At 50.8% G+C, this 16,658-nt stretch overlaps 1 protein-coding gene across 1 annotated transcript in view; it reads right to left on the reverse strand.

The window, feature by feature from the left end:
• Positions 1-5,534, reverse strand: part of Hspg2 (heparan sulfate proteoglycan 2) — a 101,612-nt gene extending 96,078 nt beyond the window's left edge. Inside the window, exon 1 of the mRNA XM_032895875.1 lies at positions 5,390-5,534. Coding sequence (XP_032751766.1) covers positions 5,390-5,452 — 63 coding nt within the window. The 5' untranslated portion in view covers positions 5,453-5,534. The remainder of the gene's footprint in view (positions 1-5,389) is intronic.
• Between the last annotated feature and the right edge of the window lie 11,124 nt (positions 5,535-16,658).

A 16,658-nucleotide genomic window follows, 5' to 3' on the forward strand; every position in this document is an offset into this window, starting at 1 on the left:
TCGCATATCTGCCCACTACATCTTTAATAAATATAATAAATGTTAAGAATCTGGCAGTGCTCACTGATAGGTGGATATTAGCCCGAAAGCTCGGAATACCCAAGATACAAATCACAGACCGTATGAAGTTCAAGAAGAAGGAATACCAAAGTGTGGATGCTTCAGCCCTTCTTAGAAGGGGGAACAAAGGGTTGGGGATTTGGCTCAGTGGTAGAGCGCTTGCCTAGGAAGCGCAAGGTCCTGGGTTCAATCCCCAGCCCCGAAAAAAAAAAAAGAAAAAAAAAAAAAAAAAGAAGGGGGAACAAAAATACTCACAGGAGGAAATAGGGAGACAAAGTGTGGAGTGGAGACTGAAGGAAAGGCCATCCAGAGCCTGCCCCACCTGGGGATCCAGCCCATATACATACAGCGGCCAAACCCAGTCACTGTTGGAGATGCCAGGAGGTGCACGCTGACAGGAGCCTGATATAGCCGTCTCCTGAGGGCCTCTGTCAGAGCCTGACAAATACAGAAGTGGATGCTTGCAGCCAACCATTGAACTGAGAACGGGGTCCGGAATGGAGGAGTGAGAGAACTAACTGAAGGAGCTGAAGTGGTTTGCAACCCCCTAAGAAGAACAACAATATCAACCAACCAGACCCCCCAGAACTCCCACTAAACCACCATCCCAAGAGTACACAGGGATAGACCCATGGCTCCAGCTCCATATGTAGCAGAGGATGGCCTTGTCCTTGTCCGGCATCAGTGGGAGGAGAAGCCCTTGGTCCTGTCAAGGCTTGATGCCCCGGTGTAGGGGAATGTCAGGGAGGGGAGGTGGGAGGGAGGGAGTGGGTGAGGGAGCACCCTCATAGAAGCAGGGGGTGGGGAGGGCTGGAGAGATGATGGTTCAGTGGTTAAGAGCACTAACTGTTCTTCCAGAGGTCCTGAGTTCAAATCCCAGCAACCACATGGTGGCTCACAACCGTCTGTAATGGGATCTGATGCCCTCTTCTGGTGTGTCTGAAGAGAGCTATAGTGTACTCACATACATAAAATAAACTTTAAAAAAAAAAAAAAAAAGAAGCAGGGGGGAGATAGTGGGTTTCTAGAGGGGAAACCGGGAAAGGGGATAACATTTGAAATGTAAATTTAAAAAAATCCAATAAAAGAAACCATGTCAAAGAGAAAAAAAGAAAGAAAGAAAAAGAATCTGGCGATGGCTGCAGGCAGGCAGCTCAGTGAGCAGCGAGAATCAGAGGAGCTTTGCCTCCCTCCCAACTTGACTCTTATAAATGTGGGCAGGTCCCCTAACCTTTGTGCCTCCGTGTCCTCTGCTTAGGCTCCAGGGCCCACACTAGTCTCCATGACTTCGTGCACTTGAACGAATGCATTTATGGGGAATCAACTGTGCCAACTGACAAAAACAGATGGCATAGTTACCCACACTGAACCCTGCAGGTGATTGGCCCCGTCAAAGATCAGTCATGGATGGAGGAGGGACTAAGCGAGGCATACCCTCTCGCCACTTAAGTTTTGGCTGTTGTCAGATTCAGGGAGATGGGGAGTCACTATGCGTCACCCACCAGGTTCCAATGGACAGTTTTCCAAACCCGTCGTGGTCACACGATAGCCTTGGTTAAACTCATTGGGTCACAAAACAAAGCAGACACGGAAGTCAGAAGGGGATGGGGTGGGTAGACAGGTGAGATAAGAGAGTCAGGCTAAGAAGTCTAGTGTGTGTGTGTGTGTGTGTGTGTGTGTGTGTGTGTGTGTGTGTGTGTGTATGAAACTGCCAAAGAACAAACTTAATTAATAATAGTAATTGAAAATAGTCAATTTGAGAAATGAATAAAAACAGAGAATGAGTAAAATAAATAAAGAAAAATCAGATAAGAGGGTCAGTGAGATGGTTCACCAGGTAAGGGTGCTTGTGGCCAAACCCGACGATCTAAGTTCAATCCCTGGGACCCACAGGAGAGAAAGCCAGTTACAACGAGCTGTCCTCTGACCTCCACACATGTACCACCCCTGCTGCACACATACACACAGACACGAGGAAAAGAAATAAATGTAATTTTGAAAATATAAACAAACAGATGAGGACTTGTTATATGCTCATATGTGAAAAGCCCTGGGTTACATTCTCAGTGCTGCCCAGGGGAAGGGGGTGTGAAGAAGGAAGAAAGGGTGCAGGATGGGGGTGAGGGGATGGGCAGTAGGGTCAGGAGTTCAAAGTCATCCTCCTCATAGCCACTGAGGCAGGCAAGCCTGGGATGCGTGCGTGAAACTGTCTAAAACATACCAAAGATTAAGATACAAATGAATGCTAGGGATGAGAGGAGGAAGGGAAAGACAAAATGACCAAAACTATAATCATATGCATATGAATGATCAAAAATGTTTAAATGCTTTCAAAAAAACAAAAAAACTAGCAAGGAAAAACCCAGAACAAACCAGAAACTTAGTAAAGCACAAGTCAGGAGAGTGGACAGTCGAGTCCCAGAGGGAGTGGGGCCCTGGAAAAGTCGGGGCGGGGCTGTAGTTCTCAGGAAGGAGGGAGGCGGTGAGCAAGACATAGCGGAAGCAATGGAGCATTTGCTGAGAAACTTAGCGTCAGTCAGTGGCTAATAAATACATAAAATCCAGCTACAGCACTTTGCCACTACCTGGCCTGCACCCCAAGACCTGCACCCCCAAGATATTCCTATCCCTGTGCTTACTATCTTCCAAATCCCGACCCTACTCTCGCCTTCAAGCGCCTTTTAAAAATCGTCTCCCAGACAGGGACTGAAGCTTACAGATCCTAACTTGCCTGTGCTCATCCTGAGAGCAGGCCTGGGCCAAGCCAGACAAGGCCCAGACGACTCCGCAGACACCCAGGGCTCAGCCTGGAGATGGGGGTGGCGGGAACCACCTCGCTGCAGTCCAGCCTCAGCCCAGACTCTGACGGTGGTCCTGCAGCCTACTGCACACACTCCCTCAGCTCTGCCCTTCTCCTGGGCACAGGTCTGGAACAAAGTGGGTAACTGCTGGGGGACAGGGTAGCCAGTTGTATGGAGGGAAGGGCTCTGGTCACTCCAGGAAGGAGAAATTCCTCAGCTCCCACCAGCAGCCTTCCCTGCAAAGAAATCTAAGGGAGGCCGGAAGCAGGTATTTCATCTGCTTCCCTCCTCAGCCTGGAAAACACTGTCATTATCTCTTGCTATCCCTCAAGACTCCTATCAACAGTGGGGCTGGTCCCAAGAAAGGAAGGGCAGAAAGAAGGAAAGGGTCAACAGGCTGGGACAAGCCCTGAGTCAGCCAGCCTTGGTCCCATTCTATCCTCAGAACAGAAATTACTCCCCCGCATAATCATAGACCACTGTCCTTGCCCCCACTGAGACTTAGACTCCTCAGCCTGTGTAAACTGCCCTACCCTGACTGATTCTGCCTAGAATCAAACTGAAGTGCTGAGGAGATCAAGGGCAGCGAGGCAAGGCTTGCTGGGACACGGGTTAGAAATCGGAGATCCTGAAACTGCACTGGTCATTGACTCCACCCATTTCACAGATGCAGACCTCGGGCTTGAAGAGCTAGGACTCAAACCCAGTCTGTAAGTCCCTTGAGGCTAAGCTCTTTGATGGAGGGGGGGACCCAACTCTGAACTTGGGTGGGTCAGCGATGACTTCCACGTGTCTGTAGTGCAGCCTCTAAGATCCTATAGCTTCAGGGCTGCCCGCTCTCCTCTGAATCACGGCCCACCAGTCTGAGTCCTAGAAGGCATTGAAGGGCGTGTCCCAACTCACCCAAACTGCCTCAGCCCTACCGTGGGCCAGCACACAATAGCTGTGTGGAACGTATCTTCCCAATGAATGAGCCTGGGGGACTCCCATGGCTGTCATGGAATGCTGTTCAATTAAGATTTGGTGAATGAAAAGCGAACGGGATAGCCAGCGGTGGCAGTCAGGGAATTTCGGTAGAATTCCTCGGGCCCTCAGCAAACAGTTCCACCCACCACTCCTACCATTGTGCAGCTCGTTCTGAAGGAGCCCTTCAATCAGGGGGCAGAGCTGGGGGGAGGTCAGGAATAGATAGCATCCCAGGTCTAGGTCATTGGCTTGAGGAAGGAAAAGTCAGTTTTCAGAGTTACAAGTTCAGGCTGAACAGGGAGCAACCGCAGTGTCCTGCAGTAGAGTGTGTTGGGGTGAGAGGCCAGACAGAAGGTTAAGGGGAAAGGCGGCTCAGTGGAGGGTGGGGAGGAGAGGTGCTCTGTGGGTGTGGCAGAAACAGTAAGGGGTCAGGCCTGGTGGGCGGTTAAGGAGTGACTCAAGAGGGCAGAGGTGAGAGAGAGCCAGTCAGGCAAGGACAGAGAATCAGTCACTGGGTAAACACTGGCCCAGTTGGAAAAGTCACCCTCTTGGCTCTAAGAACAGGGAACAGGGATGGAGACTGTCTAGGAGCACCTGGGCTCTATGGTTCACCACAGCGGACCCAGATGGACCCCACCCTCATCTTCCACCCTCTGCTGGTCCACCAACTCCACCCAGCCCTCCTTGAGGTCACTCAGGTCCTCTGGGCCTCTCCTGCCAAGTGCCTTCTAGGTCTTAGGATTCCTCACTCAAGAGTTCCCTTCTCCTCCTTGTGGCCCCTTGTGAGCTCAGAATAAGAGCAGAACTGTAGCAGCACACAGCATCCCACGTCGGAGATGTAGAAAGACTGAGCTGCTCTTGGGCCCACTCATAAGAGAGGCACCTAGCACTCATTCCATCCAGGCCCAACTGCCCTGAGGCTCTCCATTCTGAGTTCGCTTTACCCACGTGGGGCTACCTCCCAGAGGTTAACCAGCTCTCTGCAGATCTCACAGAGACTCAGTGCGAGGCAGTGATTGATTTAGCTTATGGCTTAGAAGACTCCGGGGTCCAGGGGTGCTCCACACAAGGCTCGGTTTTGTTCCAAGTTTTTACTTTTGACTGCCTGATTATAATCTCCCCCCCAGAGGATAGCATGGTAAAGTTCCAGCGAAGACTGACAGGGTACCCATCACCATGAAGTGCCCCTTCTGCCAAGTTGGCAGCAGAAAGGAGTACCCTTGTCCTGCCAAGTTCCCACCCTGCTAGAAGTTTCTCCGTCAGCTCCCCCACACGCCAGAACTGCAGGCCGGGCCATGCCCAGAGGCGACTTTGAGCCTGAACAACGTGGCCGGCGACCCTCCGATTTCCACGCTTGCAGGGACAGCCCCTGACCTCCACGCTGGGTCCCTGGGGCGTCCCCTAGGAAAGCCCCACGCTGCAGGGTGGCGCTGGCCAGTGCCAGCCCAGGGTCCTTCGCGGGCGCGGCCGTCCCGGGCCAGAGTCCCAGCCGAGCAGCCTCCGGTGTCCCCGCCAAGTTGGCGCGCGCCCCCCGCCCGCGGCCCTGGGTCACGCACACTCACCGCGAGCAGCCGCGCGTGCAGCAGCAGCCCTAGCAGCAGCGAGCCCACTGCCCGCTGCCCCATGGCCCGGCCTCGTTCGCTGGCTCGCTCGGCGCCGCCCGCAGCCACCAGCTCGCTGTCCTGCCGAGTCCTTCGGACTGCTCGCCTCTTTCCCCTTCCAACTCCGATCCCCGCCCTCCCGTGCACGCCCCGCCCCCGGGTCTCCGGCTCCGCCCCCGAGGCGCCAAGTTCAGGAGGTCTAGGCCCCACCTTCAAACATCTAGCCACGCCCCACAAGGCCAGGTTCCGCCCCCGAGGCAACCCCTCCTGATCATCTAGGCCACGCCCCCACAAGACCTGGCCCCGCCCCCTTAGCGTCGGACCCCGCCTCCCGGCCGCAAGCTAAGCTCTCTAGAGGAGTGGCGCGGCCGTTCGTGCCTTTGTCTGGGCCCCAGTCCCCCAAGATATGGGATGAGGCCCAACCGGCTCCACGCCAGACGTGGCTTGGAGTGTGGGATAGGACTGAGACGCCACCTGGCAGGGCCTCGAGCCCTCCGCACACGCCGCTCCTTCACACCACGTGCTCCACGCGGAGTGCACCGCGAACAGTTTTCGAGGGGGCGGGGGGTCCCACATGCGTGCAGCTTCCAGAGTTTCACACTCACAACGTTCAGTGTGTGTCGTGTATGTGCTTTACAGAGCTTCTACTTCAGTTTAGCTTAACTTCGTTAAAAGCCAATCCTGTTGCTTCGGAACAATGAGATGTTGGACCCTCAGGGCAAATGCTCTCTGGCACTGAGCTGCCCCTAGCCATCACTAGCACAGCTTACATGCAGGGTAGGTCACTAATAATCCTCACAAGCATTGGCAAGACTTCTCAACCCTCACATGCACTCAACTGCTCACATCCACTTCATGTTTGTGTTTACATTTTTGTTCATGTTTCTACAGACTCAAGTATTCCAACAAGCTATAAAGTGTCTTTTATTTATTGTTTATTTTCTGTACGTGTGCCCGTGTATGTGTGTGTGCCTGTACACATGCCACAGTGCACATGGGGAGGGCAGAGGTGTTTTGGAAATTAATGGTCTCCTAGCATGCGAGTTCAGGAATCCAACTCAGGTAAGTAATCAAGCTTATCTCTACCAACTGAGTTCTCTCTAATCCATATTACACACTAATCATACACAGGTTCCTCATACATTTTACACTAGGGTTTATATGCTTTTTTTACACACTCACCAGCCTATATATTCTAGATTTTTCTCACACATTCATCCCAGTTCTTGATAAACCACAGACGATCTGAATCACTCACAGACCCACTCTGATTCACATACATCAACCCCAGAGTCATACCAATCCTCACACCCAGGTTCAGACACAGACAGGCTCTGCCAGACCCTTGATCTCAGATGTTCTTGGTATGTCACTGGTATCGAGGCAACCCTACCGCTTCCCGTCGGCAGACGCACAAGCCTGGAACTGGGGAGTGTCTCTACCACCTACCCAGGGCCCCTATTTTGACTGAAAATTTCCAGGAAGCCCCAGGCTAATGGGTGGAGAGAAAAATAACTGGAGTGTATGTGTGTGTTTATGCATGCATGTGTGCACGCACATGTGTGCATGGGCCTGCATATGTGTGTGTGCATGCATGTGTGCGTGTGTCTGTGTCTGTGTGTGTGTATGTGGCTTTGAGGAAAACCCTTTGAGTAATGATAGAAGGAGAAAAAACTACAAACCCAAGTTTCCATTGTTTCCTGTGAGTTGCTAGGTTCCAGAAACTTTGCAGCCAGGAGTGAGGTAGGCTGTGGACAGAAGGAAATGCCCAGCACACTGGATGGCGCCAGCCCTGTCCGGAAAGTATGTTCACTGTGATAGGAGCCAGACACTCGGGGACCTGAGAAAACACTGACATCCTGACCCTATTCCATAGAGACACCATCTCAAAAGACTGAGTTCTTCTCTGCCCTGTGGGCATAACTATGGGGGACCAACTCACAGCGTGAGGCACAGAAAGCACATCCAAGTGGGCCTGCCAACGCTCTGGCCCCAGCCCAGGCTCCAAGCATAGCACCTAATAAGGCCTGCATCTGCTCCTAGCAGGGGGATGGGACAGACAGAGAAGGCATGCCCAGTCATGGCCCTTAGTGGTCCCTGTTCTACTAAAGGGGACAAAGAAGGAAACAATCCTACCTCGTGCTGTTCTCAGTACAACAGAGAAGACTGCCTCCACCATCTAGCTGTGCAGTCCCGAGCAGATCCTTCGGCCTCCACTGTCAGACTCATTTAGAAAGCTAGGGCGATGCTGACCTTTCTCACAGTGTGTGTATGAGGACCAAGAGAAACTGATGAGAAAAAGAAAAACAAAACGAAGAAAAAGAAAGTAAGAAGTCAGAAATGGCTCACCGGCTAGATCGGGTAGGAATACTCTTCACTGAGCCTGAGAACTTGAGATCAGAGCCCCAACCCTGGGACCTACAAGGCAGCAGAAAACCAACTCCATAAAGTTGTCCTCTGACTGTCACACATATGCTGTGTATGCTTTGGGGGTACACACACACACACACACACAACTAAGAGTGAAATAAATATTTTTCAAGGAATTTCAAAAGTTGAGGATGTAGTTCAATTGGCAGACATATATACAGTCCTGGGTTTGATTCCCCGGCACCGTATAAACGAGTGGTACTTTCCTAGAATCCCAGAACCTGGGAGGCTGAGACAGAGGACTGTCATAAATTCAAAACCAGCTTGAACTATATAAGACTTTGTTCCAAAAGAAGAAAAAAGGGGAAGGGGAAAGGGTCGGGGAGAGGGGGAGGTATATAGCTAACACTGAATAGGAAAGAAGTGATCACTCTCTTAATACTTTATTGTTTGATATGTAGCTCAGTCTGGCCTTGAACTCACAACCTCTCTGCTTCGAACTCTGGGATTGTAGATCTGTATAAGTAACCGTGCCTAGCTCTGTTAGTATTTCTGTGTGCGCTCAAACTAAAAAAAAAAAAAAAAAAAAAAAAAAAAAAACAAGACTTCCCTCTGAAAGCTTCAGTCTGGCGGTGGAGCCTCCCGTTTGCCCATTGTGGGGGTCTTCATCTGCCGGTAAGGTGCAGCCATTACCCCCAGGATCTCCAGCCAGATGTGGTTGTGGGGGGACATCCTGGAGCTCCGTGGGAGGGAACTCCCTGTCTGATGAGGAAGGCTGACTTCAGAGTTGGCAATTGACCAGCCTGGTGGCAGGGTTTTTCCAAGGCCTTGCCTGTGTGTGGAGGGGTCAGCATCCGTGACAAATCTCATGGCATGAGCTGCCTCAGTGTCCTTTCCTTGCCTCTGGCCCTTTTCAGGCTCACAGATTTAGCTTCTCGCATGACTTGCTCGTGGCTACAGGGACAGAGGAACAAGCATGTCTTTGTAGATAGTTGGTCGTGATGAACCCAGCCCTATAGGCCTTGCTTCCTGAAAAGGTTTGAGGAAAGAGATGTGAGGAAAGGCTGACTTGGAGGGAGGCAGGCTGACGAGGGGAAATAGGCCTGTCCAGAACATCCTCCAGAGAAGCCCCACCCGCCTGGGGATCAGTCATCCACCTATTTATTCCTAGCCCTCTCCTTTCCACAAAGGGATTTGGCTGGCTGGCCCCTAGCATTCGGTTCTCAGTATCTTTAGTAAATGTTCTCAAGTTGTTCTGTCTGGGGCCAGGCTGTCTCCTTGTATGGCTTGCTGGGCTTTTTGGAGTCTCAGAGGTTCCCGTAACTACTCTGAATGTGCTCACGGCTTAGAGCGTTTGTCAGAGCGTTTAGGACAGAAGCAGCTCAAGCATCTCAACGAGGTTCCGCAGGGGGGGAGGAGGGACCATAAGAGTTGGGAAGGCGCGTACCTGGGCTGGTGGTGTGGGAGCTGGGAACGTTTGGAACAGTGGCTATAATTACACCTTGCCCCTCCAACATTGATAGGAGCGGCTGCTTCTTCTGGTTTCCAACTGATTGCAAGTCTTTTCCCTGCCTCAGAGCTTTTGCCCATCTCGTTTTCTTTCCATTTCCTTTTGTTGGGGCTAATTCATTCAGGACTGCCCTAGACAGTTGGACAGGTAGTTCTCCTCCCACACTCCCAAGTGAATGAATGGGTTTGGTGCTCTGGCCTGAGGGAGTGTTTTTTGACACCATGAGTAAAGACAATGCATGGGCTAGCCTCGTGCTACATTCTTTGAATAGTAAAGGCAGTTACTATGGCCCAGGGTTTCCATTTCCTCTGTGGGAAAACAGGCAGAGACGGGCTGCATCCTTGGCTTGGTGCGGAACCAGAAACCGATGTAACATTGTGGCTGGTGGAGGCACTGATGAGGTTCATAGGAGGCACTTAGGAGGCAGTGAAGGTTCACACAGGAAGGGAAGGGATGTCCTGCTCATCTTTGCAGTGTGTCCTTTCTTTCATGTCTCTGTCTCCTGATTCGCACCTACCTTGACAGAACCCATCCCCGGCTCCCCACAGAGGGCAAGCTCCATAGCCATCCCATACTTCCCCCTGCTTCTGTGTCGGAGCATCTGGACAACGGAGATAGTCTGGGGATGATTTGACCCGCAAACGCTGACAGCAGGCTGTTCTTGCTGGGCCTTCTCTCCAGTGACATTCCCCGTGAAGAATGCAGTGCCTGGAGTGGAGCTGGCTCTGGGGGCCATTTTCATCCTTGCTTGGGTTAAAGAACAAGTTGCTTTGAGCCTGGCTTGTGACATGAATGTTCTTTTTGGGTTTTTTTTTTTTTTTTAGTTTTTGAGACAGAATTTTTCTGTGCTGCTCCTGGCTGTCCTGCAATCAGGCTGGCCTTGAATTCAGAGATCTGCCTCCAAGCGCTGGGATTCAAGATGTGCGTGCACCACGATGCCTAGCCAGATGTTCTGCTTCTTGTTTTCCCTCGGTCCCAGGGATCGAACCCAGGCCCTCACACATGCCGAGCAAGTCCTCTACTACTAAGCTACAGCCTTCGTCTTCTTTTTACTTTTGGACACGGGGGTCTCATTAAGTTTCCCAAGCTGGCCTTGAACTTGTCTGTGACGCAGGCAAGTCCTGAGATTGCAATTCTCCTGCCTCAGATTCCAGAGCAGCAGGTATTGCAGCTTTTACATTTTTAGTCCCGGGGTTCTGGTTTATGTCTCAAGCGGAGATAAATCACTGTTCAGTCGGCCCCGAGTCCTGTCTGATCACTGACAAGTACACAGGTATAGATTTTGTTTCTGGTTTTTTGGGGGGGACTAGGGGGAGGTTGTTTTGTTTTGTTTTGTTTTGTTTTGCTTAGACAGTATGTCTCATTGTGTAGCCCTGGCTGGCCTAGACCTTCCAATGTAGACCAGGCTGGCCTCCAACTCAAAGAGATCTGTCTGCCTCCCTCTGCCACCTGAGTGCTAGGTCATGTCCTGCGCTGTTCTGGTTTTGAGGCAGGATCTTTGGTAGCACTGGCTGATCTCAAGCACTCTAGATGCCGCCCTATCTAGGCTGAGAACTCCTCTCAGCTCGGACAGAATGTGACTCCTCTAAACATGACTTTAGCCTTGCTGGCTGGCCTGCTGGTGCCCACCCACCTCCCCATCTCCAGGGTCTTCACACTACCAAACACTTTCTTACTGCACCCCAGGTGAATCCTGAGTCTCCAGGCGGGAACCCCACACTGCAGATCTCCTGCTCTCCCTCTCAGATACCTCATGGGAGAGGGGTTCTTTGGGGGGGAAAAAACTTTGAAATACCTGCCTTTTTTTTATTATTATTACATTTTTATTATAGGGGGTGTGGCACACATGCTGTGGGTGCATGTGTGGAGGTCAAAGGGCAGAGGTCAGTTCTCTCCTCCCTCTCGTGGGCTCCAGAGATGGAACTCAGGTTGTCAGGTTTGGTGGCAGCAGGCTGAGCCATCTCACCTACCTACCTGGAGGGCCTGCATTCTTTCCCACATGGTGACCAGCTCCCTGGACGATGACACGTCCCGGGAAAGTGTTTACACAAGTCTTGAGTGAGTTGACCTATTTAATCTGTCCTTCCTCAGCACGTGTGTGAACAAGCCCCACCTGTTTCTGTGGGGGAAAACTTATAACATCTCACAGGGCATGTATTGTTTAGGACGTGGTTTATGAATGCTACTCCAGAATCCAGCCTCTGAGCCGACCATAAAAATGGTCTTTATCAGTTCAGTTCCGTCACCGCGGCTCCCATCCCCCAAACCGCTTCAGTCAGGCTGGAATTCTTGGGGGCCCTATCCGCCCCCTCGCATTCCCACCCACAAGGCCCAGCGTTAGCCTAGAAAGCTTCTATTAGGCCAGGAGTTGGACCGCCACCAACGCCCTTGACCCTTCTCCTCCAGGCAGAGCAGGCAGTTGTCCCTCACTGTGTGTGTGCTAGTGAGCTCGGTTGGCTTCTCGTCTTGCTTTTCTCACTTAACACGCTTTTCATAAACACAGTTCGATGTGTCAGGAAGACCAAGGCTACTTAAAAAGGAATCTGTGGATCGCTGCCAGCCCCCAAACTGTTTATCACCAGGCTGAGATAAGGGACTGCTGCTTCAGGGCATCAATCAACGGGGACTCTGAGCATGTCCTTTTGCCCAGCTGACATTTCCCTCTCTGCAACCCTTCCCAGGATTGCAAGCAGCTCAGAGATTCCTATTTTGACAGAAGCCGTAGTCATCTGTCCATCTTCCTCCCCTGTTGCTGTGGAGAGAACGCAGGGCCTTGTCCGTGTTTACTGATTTGGGGGATGAGCTTCTAATGACGGATGGGAAGCATCGGTAATTTGTGAACGGGTGACTTCGGGTGGCCCTTTTACCGCCTTCCCATGATCTCGTCCCTTCTTTCTCCTCCCTCCCTTTTGCGACAGGGTCTCTCATATCAGAGGCTGGCCCAAAGTCGCTGCGTAGCCAAGCGTGACCTTGGATTTCTGATCCTCTTGACACCACCTCCCAAGTACTAGAGTTACAGATGTGTCCGTACAGATGTGTCGCTGTGTCTGTTTATTCAGTGCTGGGGGTCAAGCCTAGGGCTCTCTGTACCGGCTAGGCAAGTCCTCTACCAGCTGAACTCCATTCCCAGCCCCTGTGCAGAATATCTCTAAAAATCAGTGACTTGCTGGTATATCTCAGGGACACTCAGTAGGTGTCCTTCACCCTTCCCTGTTGCCGGGTCTTTGTCCTGTCTGCAGGCCTTGGTTACTAAGCAAGCATCCCGGCCATGGCTTTTTGTCCATCCCCGTGTTTACTGTTATAACTCCCTCTGTTTTTTAGAACCACAAATCTGAGGTCAGAGGAGATGGGGAGACTTCTGCGGGGACACAAGTGGCCCCACCCTCAGCAAGGACCTCTTGACCCCTGGCCCCCTTGTTCTCCCTCTGATCTGCCTTGCCCTTCCTACTGGGCAGACTTTCCTTTCCTTTCCTTCTCGATTGTCTTTTACGAGGCTGTGAGCTCCCTGGACTGTTCTTGCCTGTTGTCTTTCTGCAGCCTGAGAGAAATCCTTTTGGAATGTCCTGTGACTTCTCCCTCCAAGTTCCCGGCTTTGTTCAATTGTTCCCCAGAAATTCCTGCCTGGCTAGGGGAATGGGGGGAGGGGGAGGGCTGTGCATGAGGCTGAGGAAAAGTTGGCCGAAAATGTCAAGAGCAGTGCAGCCCCGAGCAGAGCATGGACTTTCGTTGGTCTTATTATTGTTCCCCTTGTAAATCTTAACCCGGGAGGAGAAGGATGCAGTTTGGGATGGAGTGGAGTTCTAGTCCCAGGCATAGACAGAAAAAGCAGGGGAGAATGCCATGGAGCTGAGGAGGGATGGGTGAGCTGTGGCCTCGAGGGGCCAGGAATAGAATGTGCATCTGGTACACACACTGGCGATAAAGAAAAAAGTATTTCAAGATGGGTGGGTGGTGGCACACGCCTGTAATCCCAGCATTCAGGAGGCAGAGGCAGGCCTATCTCGGAGTTTGTGGCCAGCCTGGTCTACAGAAGAAGTTCTAGGATAGCCAGGGCTACACAAAAGACCCTGTTTCAGAAAACAAACAAACAAACAAACAAACAAAACCCAAACCAAAAAACCCCAACTTGTATTTGTTTTTCAGACTCCTGGAACCGTGGTACCAAATTATCTATTTATAAAGGACAACACTAAGTATTTTTTAAAGGTTTATTTATTTATTATATATAAGTACACTGTGGCTGTCTTCAGACGCACCAGAAGAGGGCATCAGATCTCATTACAGATGGTCGTGAGCCATCATGTGGTTGCTGGGATTTGAACTCAGGATCTCTGGAAGAGCAGTCAGTGCTCTTAACCACTGAGCCATCTCTCCAGCCCCACTGAACATTTTTTTTTTTTAATTTTGAGACAGGGTCTTGTGTAGTACAAGTCATTCCCAAAATCTTCATACTGCTGAGAATGATCTTGAACCCCAACCCTCTTGTCTGTGTCCCAAGTGCTGGGATTACTAGAATGTGCCACCATGCTGAGTTCTTTGAGGTGCTATAGACTAAGCCTGGGACTTCGCTAGGCAGGCCCTGTACTGACAGAGCAGCATCTCCAGGTCCCATCGTAAATGGCTTTTAGTGTATAAAAGCTCTCAGTGTTATGCTTCTGTTCCAGTGATGTCAAACAGCGAGGACCTTGAAGATCACATCTAAGATCGATGGTGGCTTCTGAGGAAACTGTCCTTTCATCGCACTGCTTTCTGGGAAGCACCCGTTGCAGGCTTTCTCTGCGCTGTTTAGATACCCTGACACTGAAACACAGCGTGGTGTTTACGCACCTCTGATCCTGGCACATGGGAGACGGACGTATGAGAATCAAAACAAGTTCAGGCCAACCTATTGAACATAGGGTTTGAGTCCAGCCAGGGGTACACAGTGACACCTTGTCTCAAAAAGAAAATAAAGTGGGGAGCAAGGGGAACGTTGTTTTGGGTGAGTAGCAATCCCTCCTCCATTTAAACGTTGCCCCTGATTTGTCCAATGCATTGTATTTTGGAGGCCACGCTTCTCTCCCCGTTTTTCTCTATTCAATAGGCCCACCAAACCTGACAATCTTTCAATCCCTGGGACCCATTCGATAGAAGGAGAGACCTCCAGACATTTGTCCTCTGACCTACACACATGCACATGGGACTTGTTCATGTGCACAAGTGCACACAGAAAAATCGTTGTGAGGTCAGGGGAGTGCGGCAGGACAGAGCCAAGAGCGTGTTCCAGGACTGGCAGCGTGAATGCCCCATGAACAGTGGCACACTTCAGCGGGTATAAAGGACTTGCTTGACCACTCCCCAAGCTGTGCGGACACACGAAGGAGATAGCACACCAGGCCACAGCATTGTTCAGCTGCCAGCATGCTGTTTCCTGTTTACAAGGTTCCCGCAGATGTGTGGCTTGAACTGCACTCTTGGGGGAACCTTCTGTGGCTTCAGGAGCAGGGAACCTTCTCAAATAAGCGTAGTTTCTCTGAGCTTGTGAGAATCAAGCATCCACCCCAGAGAGCAATTCGGATCAAGGGCAGTGATCCTGTCCCTATGATACAATCTAATCCCCAGCCAATGGGCAAACTTCATCTGAGCAGCACCTACTACGTGCTGAGTCCTATGATAATGTGCGACATACATTGTGCGTGCACCCACGGCGCTCATTTGCAGAGCGCCTACTCCTTTCACACCGTGACCATGGAGATAAAGACGACGGCCTAGTGGTTCCAGATGCAGTGTCCTCCCATGATGCCAGGCCGGCTTTGAAAGCTACGGAGTTTCAGGAACTTTGTGGAAATCATTCACACTTGGCCCCTCTGTGCCACAGTGTCCTACCGCCATAAAATGTCAATAGTGCTTCCCTTAAAGCGTCACTGTGGTGATTAAATAGCTCAGTGCAGCCAGGTGCGTTGGCTCAGGGCCTCAGATGTCAGCCCGAGTCCTTGCCACTTCCTTTCCCGGTGACTGGGAGGGGTGTGGATGGAAGGAGGACTTATGGTGCCTCTGCTCCTGTCCTCACCTTTACTTCTGGTCCAAGCCTAAGTAACTGAGTCATGGTCCCCAGATGTATGCATTTTTAGGGACTCGACATACTTTGCTCTCAGAAAGAGGCATACCTATTTTCACTGTTGCCTTGAGGAAAAGGCTCTCACAGTTCAGGCTTGCTCTGGATTCTTAATCCTCCTGCTTTGGCCTCCATGGTTACAGGGACCCACCACTATCTCTAGCCTCCTCCATTGTTTTTTTTTTTTTTTTTTTTTTTTTCTTTTCTTTTTTTCGGAGTTGGGGACTGAACCCAGGGCCTTGCGCTTGCTAGGCAAGGGCTCTACCACTGAGCTAAATCCCCAACCCTTCCTCCATTGTTTTAATGAATGCACAACCCAGAATTTAGTCAGGATTTGGCGACTAGTTACTAGAGGACCAGTTAATAGACAGATTTCATTTAAAAAAAAAAAAAGAAGGGGTTGGGGATTTAGCTCAGTGGTAGAGCGCTTGCCTAGGAAGCGCAAGGCCCTGGGTTGGGTCCCCAAAAAAAAAAAAAAAAAAAAAAAAAAAAAAAAAAAAAAAAAAAAAAGTCCGTGCTGTAGAGATGGCTCAGTGGTTAAGAACACTGAGTTCAATTCCCAGCAACCACATGGTGGCTCACAGCCATCTGTAATGGGATCTGATGCCCTCTTCTGGTGTGTCTGAATACAGCTACAGTGCACTCATATACATAAAATAAATAAATCTTAAAAAAGAAGAAAAGGAGGAGGAGGAGGAAGAGGAGGAAGAGGAGGAGGAAGAAGTCCCACTGTGGCATACTCCTTTAATCTCAGGACTTGAAGAGAAGAGGCAGGTGGATCTCTGAGTTTGAAGGCCACCTGGTCTACATAGTGAATTCCAAGCTAGTCAGATACTTTGTATGCCAATAATCTCAGAGGTTTGAGAAGCTGAGGCAGGAAGTTCATGAGTTCAAAACCAGCCTGTGACCTGAAGCTTAGAGGCAAAGTGCTTATCTAGCATACAGCCCACCACCACCCCCCAACTCCCACCCCCGTCTCTGTGCAACACGTAGCCTTGTCCTTGGGAAGAAAGAACTTTATCCTGTTGGATTTATCACTACCTACTGTGCCTATCTATGGGAAGGGACGGCCCTTAGATTCTTGCATTCATTCAATGATGTGTAGTAGTTAGCGCCACTCTCTGGGCCGAGGATCCCAGACTGTTACAAAAGCAAGCCCAGCACTTCATTCACCCCTCTGCACCTCTGCTTCCCGACTGTAAACTCAACGTGACCAGCAGCTTCAGGCTCCTACAGTTTTGACTGCTTCTCCACGA

This window comes from Rattus rattus, chromosome 1, assembly GCF_011064425.1.
Source record: "Rattus rattus isolate New Zealand chromosome 1, Rrattus_CSIRO_v1, whole genome shotgun sequence".
Lineage (NCBI taxonomy): Eukaryota > Metazoa > Chordata > Mammalia > Rodentia > Muridae > Rattus > Rattus rattus.